Raw genomic sequence first — 9,714 nt, forward strand, 5'->3', positions numbered from 1 at the left:
ATCAGTGTCCTTATTATGAAGGAGCAGGAGTTTCGGAAAATAACAATGAACATTATTTGCATGTACACAACTAGATCAAGAAAAGCCAAGAGTAACACATTGAATTACTCACTGAACAGCCTGCCAAGACAGAACGTCTGTCTCATTACACTTGTAATCACACCTACGTACATTCTGTAGTAGCAGAGGGTCATCATGGCATATTATTCAAAGTTACTCTAATATTTCTTTGGGTTACAGGACTCCATTCCTCTTTGGGCCACTTCTCCTCCCAACAACATTCCCAGCCTCCACCAAAGATCATCACAAGAGATGTTCATGTTACCACCCTCCCAAAAGGATAGGCACATTCATCCTTACCTACTGCTCCGTCAGTTACTAATTGAACCCGGGCCTGCAGGGCTGTAGTCAGGGTTTTATCCCTCTACACCACGAGAGTGGCTTGATCCTCAAACAATATGAAGACTCCACTTCAGCTACCACTAGGTCTGAACCCATGGTACTTGTAAAACCTAGGTGTGGGGAGAGTGAAACCTAGGTGTGGGGAGAGTGCTTTGTTTACACTTAAAACAAATCACAGTAATTACATAAATAAGGTTATGCTCCAGACGGAGGAGAGCCCAGGAAGATTATCCTGCCCCTGGTGACAGACACCAGATAACCTCTGGTAGGTGATCCTGATGGCAGACACCAGATAACCTCTGGTAGGTGATCCTGACTCGGGTGGCAGACAATGGATAAGTTCTGGTAGATGATCCTGACCCTGGTGGCAGACAACAGATAAATTCTGGCTGGTGATCCTGACCTTGCTGGCAGACAATGGATAAGTTCTGGTAGTTGATTCTGGCCCTGGTGGCAGACAATGGATAAGTTCTGTAGGTGATACTGGCCCTGGTAGCAGACACCAGATAAGTCTGGTAGGTGATCCTGACTCTGGTGAACAAAACATGTTTGGTCCATCACTGATGATCACATCTAGCTAAAGAAACTGAGGTTTTAAGTCATCACTACATTTTGTAAAAGTAGCTAAGTCTTAGCACAGAACCAGCATAAATTCTTCTAGAAACCCAAAAAGTTGCAGACTGCTACACCTAGTTTGTGCAAAGTTGCAGTCTGTTTCATATTTACTCCCACTCAGGTACCAGCAGCATAGAAGGAGTGTTATAACTCTTACCTTTCTTCTAATTTTGGAGGAGTTAATGCCTCATTAAAAACAAACACATTATGCTCCAATACCCAATTGCTGCATGTAAATGCATGACTGCACTTCAAATAAAATTATTTTCCATGATGACTGCACTGGAGTGGTGTGTAATGACAGGAGAAAGAGGGCTGGTACACTAAAATTCTCCAATCTAATGTACATCAGTAAAAAATATATTTTATGGTGTGATGTCAGCATGACTCAAGTCACAACCCAGTTGACTTTTTTTGGGGGGAGCCTTGCAGAAATACTGCAAAGGGAGTACACTGTGGAAGTCCTGCACTAGCTTTGCAAATCCACACTACAGTAAGCTGTGTATAGACTTGCACTGGACAATAAAAAATGTTATACTGTACCAATTTACATACACATTTATACACCAATATTATAAGCATAAATATGCACAGAAAGTCCGTCTAGACACTCAATTTCGTAACTACAATTATGCATGAAAATAATTTTTTTAACTATTAATTTATTTTCAAAAGTGAAAGTACATGTCTGCAGTTTGCATTGCATGATGGTAATGAAAGATGGTGGTTATGTTTTTTTACTGTAAATGAGAAAAACTACTCTCCACCCTCCTCTATGCCTCCCCTTTATTCATAAACCTGAGTAAAACTGACCTTAACAAACTTTCAAGCTGCTATAATCACATTGCTAGATTTGCTACTGATGTAGCCTAAAGAACTCATCACTGTCTTAACCTAAATCAGCTAGGGTGGCTTGAACTGCCTAACCTGCTTCAGACTAACCAACTAATAGTTGCACACAAGGTTCTCTACCATCCCAAAAATACTCCTGTACTTAAAAACCTCATCACTCCCTACAGTAACCACAAGACACTTAGCTCATCTGACAGACTACTAGTTCAAACTTTAAAACCAACAACTCAGCTGGGGAATCTCTACTTGCCAACTGTGTTGGCAAAACTTGGAACTCTCTTCCTACTGACCTTTCTTCAGAACACTAACTCAATTAAAAAAAGTCTAATTCAGTACTTTACAAAGCATTGGCTACTTCCTTGTTCTATTCCTGAACTATAGCAAACCAAAAAACCAAAACAATAAAATAACCGAAATCTGTAAAGCGAACCAGGACATGTTATAAAAAGATGCAGTGAACAGGAACACATTTATTATAACATTTTAGCGCTTTCATCTCAAAATGAGACTTCATCAGAAACAGAACAATTCAATTAAAAGAAACATACTCATATAAAACGAAAACTCTACTAACCCACTGATTTTGTATTAGATAAATTCATGTACTTGATGTATTAAGCATGTTAAACTTCTATATTGCTATAACCTTGATATCAATGTATATAATAAAAATAAGTATTTCTCTAATAAAAAAATAATTAATAATTATAGAAAATACATCTAAAATGATATTAAATACAATGAATTTATCTAATACAAAATCAGTGGGTTAGTAGTGTTTTAGTTTTATATGAGTATGTTTCTTTAAATCCAGTAGTTTAATTAGTGATGTCATGGTTTCATCTAGTACAAAATCAGTGGGTTAGTAGTGTTTTAGTTTTATATGAGTATGTTTCTTTAAATCCAGTAGTTTGATTAGTGATGTCATGGTTTCATCTAGTATTTAAACGTGATTAATTGAATTGTTCTGTTTCTGATGAAGTCTCATTTTGAGATGAAAGCGCTAAAATGTTATAATAAATGTGTTCTTGTTCATTCACTGCATCTTTTTATAACGTGTCCTGGTTCACTTTACAGATTTCGGTTATTTTATTGTTTTTATTTCCTTGTTCTATTCCTGACTAACTCTTACCTATAATCAAGTGCTAAAAGAGGACTTCATGCCATGCTTGACTGCATTCTAGCTGTAATCTACTAATTCTACTACTATGTGAGTCTGTTTCACATTTAATATCATTTTAATGTATGTATCACTTCCCTGAATTTGCAAACTTTGTTCATATGTAATTATGCAATTATGTAATTGTTTGTTCTATGTATGTCTGGAGCTTTTCTCCCCAGGCCTCCGCTGAAAAAGGACATGTGTCCAGTCGGACTATCCTGGTCAACAAATGTAAAATAAAATAAATAAATAAAACAGAGCAATTCTATTTGCTTTATTAAGGTTAAGCATGTTTGGCACTGGGAGACAAAGAGCTGCAGTATCACCTGCATGTACAGAAATACATCAGTCCTCCTGTTTTGCCACTACAAAGAACATGATACACAACAGTACAACATCACCTTAATATGTCAGTCAGTTACCCTAAGATTTCCTACTGTGAATTGATATGCAGCATTACAACACCATTGTAATGTGTCAGTTACTGTAAACACTTGATGTGAACCAATACACAGCAGTAAAACACCACCTTAACATACCAGTTACCTTAAATGTCTGTCATGTGAAGCATTATATGCAGAAAACCAGCAAATAAAATGTTAAGCACTTACAGTACTGAATTCAAATTATAAATCGAAACAAATTTTAAAGGATTAATTTTCAGCCTAGACTTTATTGTGACATCAGCAAATACCATATGCTAATTGGTGAGATGAAAAGAAGGACTAAAGAAACACAATGGCAAACTCACTCACTCACTCACTCACTCACTCACTCACTCACTCACTCACTCACTCACTCACTCACTCATTCTCTGAAGAATGTTTGCTTGTGAGGAGTGAGGAAGACTGCATGCCCTTTTCTACAAGAAATTATGGAATACGTAGTGCCTCTCTCTACTTGTTTGAAAGTAGGCTTCAGTTTACAGTAATGTTCATCACTCAACATTCATAGGTAGGTACTAGGCTATCAGCTCTAGGGCCTATGCAAGCCTAGCCAAAACGGTACCCTGGCGTTTGCCATCCAAGAAAATTATTTTCCTGTGCCCCTGTCGAGCAGAGCCCCAGAGGTGATCCCCGGGGTGAATTTCCTATTTCCCATCCAATCATCAAGATTTTTCTTGAAGAGTGCTAATGAAGAGCTTTGTTTGATATAGATAGGTAGTTTGTTCCAGAGTATGGGAAGTCTATGGGACAGGAATCTATCCCTCCAGCATGTTCTGTTTATTGTGGTGACAAGGTTTAGGTCCCTAGAGCATGTAGCTCGGAGGGATTGGGATTTCTTTAAGTGGAGCATGTCCAACAGCTCTGGGTTTGACATAGCTTTGTATGTTAGGCAGAGATCGCCTCTGAGTAGGCAATATGCGACGGAGTAAAGCTGGAGTTTTTTGAGACAGTCTGCATAGGGCATCTGTTTGAGGCCGGCAATCCTCTTTGTGAGGTACTTCTGCAGCCTTTCCAGTTGTTGTAGATGTCTTGTGAGGTACATTACATATCAAAAGGGGCATTGTACTCTATAATGGGTCTAATGAGTGATGAGTAGAGGGGAACAGTGATCTTTTTTTTCCTGGATGAGAAACCATTTGTGATGAGGTATGCCATGTAGAAGGATTTCCAGACTACTGTGGTGATTTGATTATCAAAGGAGAGAATACTGTCCACCTGTGTCCCAAGGTCTCTTATCACACTTTCGGTGTTAAGTAGACTACCAGCTATGTGGTAGCTCATGGGTACAGAGTTTTTACCAAAGGGGATGACAATGCACTTTTTGGCAATGAGCTTAAGGCCATGGCTTTGACACCAGGCATCTGTCTCAGTGAGGCCCTTTTGTTGGATGTCCATATCATCTGGAGTTTCAATTATGGCTCCTAGTTTGCAGTCATCTGCGAACTTCATTAGCCAGAGACCTTCTGTGTTAGCCTGTACTTCATAAAAGTAGATACCAAACAGGAGAGAACCCAGGACTGAACCCTGTGGTACTCCACTTGTCACTGGTCTTAAGTCGGATTTGGAGTCTGCTACTTTCACAGTGTGGGTTCTGTCAGTGAGCCAGTTGGCAACCCATCTTGTGATATAGGGATTTATACCTAGTTTAGTGAGTTTATCTATAATTCCAGAGAGGGGGATGGTGTCAAAAGCCTTGGTGAGATCTAGATAGTCTGTGTGAACCACCTTACTCTTGTCTACGGCTTTGGTGACTGCTTCAAAGAAGTCTATCAGGTTTAGGAGACATGATCTGCCTTTTACAAACCTGAACTGGGTGGGGTCCAGAGTTTGGAGATTACCAATGTCTTTGTTTATAAGCTCCATGATGATACGTTCGATGGCCTTGCAGACCAGGCTCATTAGGCTAATGGGGTGGTAGTTCCCGGGGTCCATGGTGGCTCCCCCTTTGTGGAGTGGGATAACCGTCGCTGTGCCCCATTCAGTGGGCAGAAAGCCAGAGGTGAGGCTATGACTGAACATGGTGCTTAGGTGGGGTGCCAGTTCATTCTGTAGTTCATGTAGAACACAGCCTGGGATGTTGTCAGGTCCCATCGATGCTGTGTTCTTGGCTTTGGAGAGTGTGGTTTTTACCTGTGCAGCCATGATTACAGGAACTTTGCATTCTTCAGATATAGAGATGGGCCCTTTGGGGGGTGAGAGGGGGGTTAAGTTAGCACTGAACCTATCTGTGAGGATGTTGGCAAAATCAGTTGGGTCTTTATAGTTAGTGCCATTGTGCTGTAACTCAGAGCATATTTGAGTGTTGCCATCGAGATTACTGACACAGCTATAGAATGCTTTGTGGTTGTCTTTAGAATCAGTGGCGATTTTCTTTTCATAACTAGCTTTGGAGGATTTTATGAGGGATCTTGGTTTCTTACGAAGGCTGACCAGGGAGTTCCTCCAATCATGGGATTTTACTCTTTTTTGCAATAGTTTCTTTCTTCTGTTGTAGAGGTTGTTTACGGCAGGGGACCACCAGATTGGCTTCCTTTTTTTGGAGGATAGCATCTTGGTTCTGTTAGGGATGGCACGATCCATGCACTCGTGTAAGTGCTTATAAAGTGCATTTGTGTAGGATTCAGCAGTCGTACCTCTATTGTCCATCTGCATGGGTGTCGTGAAGTTTGCCAGTTCTGTCTTGAGAAGCGTGAAGTTGGCTTTGGAGAACTTGTTTACAGTGGTTTCCCTAACTGGGGGTGGGGGTGAGAGGTGGATGTCTAGGCTGATTAGCTTGTGGTTGGATCTGACCAACGAGGAATTGACCTCTGGTGTGGAACACCACTTGCCCATGTTGGTAATGACCAGGTCTATGATATTGCTGCCCCTGGTGGGGGTGTGGATAAGTTGATCCAAGGCATTGGAATTTATGAATTCCAGAAAATGTTGAGCAAAAGAGTTGGTACATGAGTAGTTTTCCCAGTTAATGGTGGGGTAGTTGAAATCACCCATTATTAGGGTGTTGGGTTGTACCCTAACATTTTCCAGTGTATCAAAAAATGAGGAGTGGGAATCCTGGGGCATGGTGAGGGATCTGTAGCAAGTTACAATTTGGAATGCGGTCTTGCCCAGAGTTAGTTGCACTTGGATAATCTCGGATGCATTATGCTGAGCAACTAGCCTGGAGGTGTGGATATCCTTAACGAATATGGACACGTCTCAGCCTTTAGTGTTTCGGTCCAGCATTAACCAATGACTGCTTCTAACAGTGACGTCTAGAAATGCCACCACTGAACCTGTACAATTACTTCTATGCATAAAAACACTAATGCAGTCTAGAAAACATCTAGTTCTGCCTTACTTACAAGAACAATTCCTGGCATGTTAAATCTGTATTATCATCTGTTGGTTACATTACTTTGTTTAGAAGGTTCATTATGAAACTTTACTTTTCTAAAGACCAACGAGGCTGCCACCAATGACCCCAATACCTCTCCAGCCTTTACACTTTTCTTTTCAAAAGTACTAAAGTAGCAGAAGGAAAGTACTGCACAAAAATTTGTGTCAGCTGCTCTTACTTTTTCTTCAGCTGTCTCCGCTAGCTTCTGAAGGCGTGTCGTCATGTTCACCAGACTTTGTTCAAATGCTGCTACCAAGTTAGCCTAAAAGAAGAAAAAAAGCTAACTATATTTGTATAAGACCAAAAATATGATTTTGAAGTACTTATGCTTAGCATAGTCCCCTCCTCTGACGCTGCAAGGCAGAATACATTTATATGCAGTGTTGTCATGGTGATAAAACAATCAAATTACTTGTAGTTTCATTTTATGAATTTTTTTCAGGCCTTTGTAAATAATGTATATAGTTGCTGTGTGTTTTTTTTTCATTCTTATTGTCTTATTCAAAATGATGTTTTTTATCTTTCATATTATTGTTATAAACAAACAAGTACTTATCTTAATAAAAATATTTGAATAGCAAAAAAAATTACTTGTAGTCCTCACTAGCAGTGTTATTAAATTCAACAGCCTGTACTCACACTGAGACAAGCCAGTCTTGTAAGCCACAGCTGGAGAACTGTTCTTGGAATTATTCAGAGTATGGCAGTGTTGCTTGCACTTCAGTAGCTACATAGTATCAAAACCAAAACACAAAGAAGGTGCCTGCAAGAAAATTGTACCCAGCTCAGAAAATGCTGCTCTTCGTGGTGCTGAGCAAAGTCTGTCCTCCTTAGTCTGCACGTTTACATGTCTCTGTTCTCTTTACAAAATGACAAAGCAAAAGGACAGCATCAGAAACAAATGACACATGCACATCCCCACCTCCTGCCTGAAACAATAGCCAGAAAGGGAGTGAGCAATCTCACTCCTCTCATTCAGGTGTGGTTCTGTGCAACTTTTTCTACCATGACTGTTCTTGGATAAGGTCCAAAGTCTAGCTTTGTCAGAAAAAGTAGTTCAAAATGCTGTAGCTCAGAAGGCATGTGTGCATGGGAGTGCAGGTTCGCAACCATTGCATACCACGCTTGCCTTTTGCCTTCTCAAGAAACGACTGGAACTTCTTAAAAAATGCTTGGTAAAGGGGAAAGTGTCAAAGATAAAGTTATAGGTCTCGGACATACTGAGGGAGAAAACAAGCTATAGGAATGGGCAATGGAAGTTCTCTCAGTTGTGGACAGGTTTCAAGTAAAAAGATATTAAAAAAACTGGGCACATAACACTAGGAGACAGCCAGACAACTTTGACAAACACCTGCTTCTTACCCCTTTCATTCTCTTGCACTAATATGATTCACCACCACACACCTGGAATGAGGACACTAACCCACTGGGCCTGGGTTACACATGGCAAGAGGGTCATGTGGAACTTACTGAGGTCACTAGAATCCACCCTTTTGCTTTGGATAGGGACAAAAGACAGGTATGGTAAAATGTACTTAATAAAAACAGACTTACAAAAACAAGTGCACTAATGTAGCAACATAAAAACGAGAACCAAAACATGGTAAAAGCAGACACTTTTACTAAAACGTAAAAACAGTTAAGCACTTTCACGCTGTTTGTCAGCGCTGCTTCAGACCATTAAAACACTTCTACCCAAATCAATTTATCCAGATTAAACGTTGTTTAAAAATCACATGATTAAACCAAACCAACCACCGCACACTCTCATGAAACAAACTAACCATTCAAAGTAACAATGTAACAAATGCTCAAGCTAGTTAAAGAAATAGCATGCCAAAAAAATGGAATACTTAACACTTAACACATTCTAAAAGATCATTTATTTAAAAAGACTCATAGATTTTAAAATAGGTTTAACAGGCATTTTCCCATTTAAACCAAGACTTTTATCAGCTGAAGCATCCATCTAAGTTCACGTTCTTCAGTTTTATTAAATAGCTCATGAGTAGATGGATCATTACGCTTCAGGCTTATACTTTAAATAGCTTGAACATTTGTTACATTGTTACTTTGAATGGTTAGTTTGTTTCATGAGAGTGTGTGGTGGTTGGTTTGGTTTAATCATGTGATTTTTAAATGAAGTTTAATCTGTACAAATTGATTTGGGTAGAAGTGTTTTAATGGTCTGAAGAAGCGCCAATAAACGGCGTGAAAACACTTACCTGTCTTTGCTTTTATTGTGTTTCAGGTCTCGTTTTTATGTTGCTGCATTTTCTTCTTGGAAAGTAAGAACCATTAATTCCTTGAGGGAGGATTTGTGCTTTCCTAAGTGCAGTATTGTGGCATACTCCAAGAAACAGCAAACTTGTAACATAGTGATTCAATTTCTGTATCATTCTCCATCTGGGCTGAACCTGAACATGGTCCAAATGGATTAGTATTCTATCCCAGTTAATAAATAACCCTCAAAAGTCCATCAAGCCATTGTCAGAACTTGCTTTTCACAGCACTACCAGTAAACAAGTCTGAGACAAAAAAAGGAACAGGCCAATACAGACACATGGCTTAATCTGCCAGAAGCCAAAAGGTATCTGAGGTTTAGGTGTAAAAAAAGGATTTGAAGATGACCGAGCTCTATAATGATGAAGATTTCAATAGAATGGTGCAGGACTCTTACAGAAAAGGGCAGAATTTTGGATGTGGTCCTAATCAACAACAGGAGTCTAGGGAAGTCCAGTTAATAGCCATCATCAATCAGGCCTCCATGTGCTTCACAGTGAGTCAGTAGTAAAGATATTAAGTCAAAGACAAATCTGCCAAGCTTTGGGGAGTCACTTAGGCTGAGAAAGTGGAAA

At 39.6% G+C, this 9,714-nt stretch overlaps 1 protein-coding gene across 3 annotated transcripts in view; it reads right to left on the bottom strand.

Moving 5' to 3' along the window:
• NAV1 (neuron navigator 1) overlaps positions 1-9,714 on the bottom strand; it is a 2,383,470-nt gene that overhangs the window by 515,796 nt on the left and 1,857,960 nt on the right. For all 3 annotated transcript variants that reach the window (XM_044076515.1, XM_044076516.1, XM_044076517.1), the window contains one exon: positions 7,035-7,118. In XM_044076515.1, the coding sequence (XP_043932450.1) occupies positions 7,035-7,118 (84 nt within the window). The remainder of the gene's footprint in view (positions 1-7,034; positions 7,119-9,714) is intronic.

The sequence above is a fragment of the Protopterus annectens genome, chromosome 7.part0, assembly GCF_019279795.1.
Source record: "Protopterus annectens isolate FY-2018-M chromosome 7.part0, PAN1.0, whole genome shotgun sequence".
Classification (NCBI taxonomy): domain Eukaryota; kingdom Metazoa; phylum Chordata; order Ceratodontiformes; family Protopteridae; genus Protopterus; species Protopterus annectens.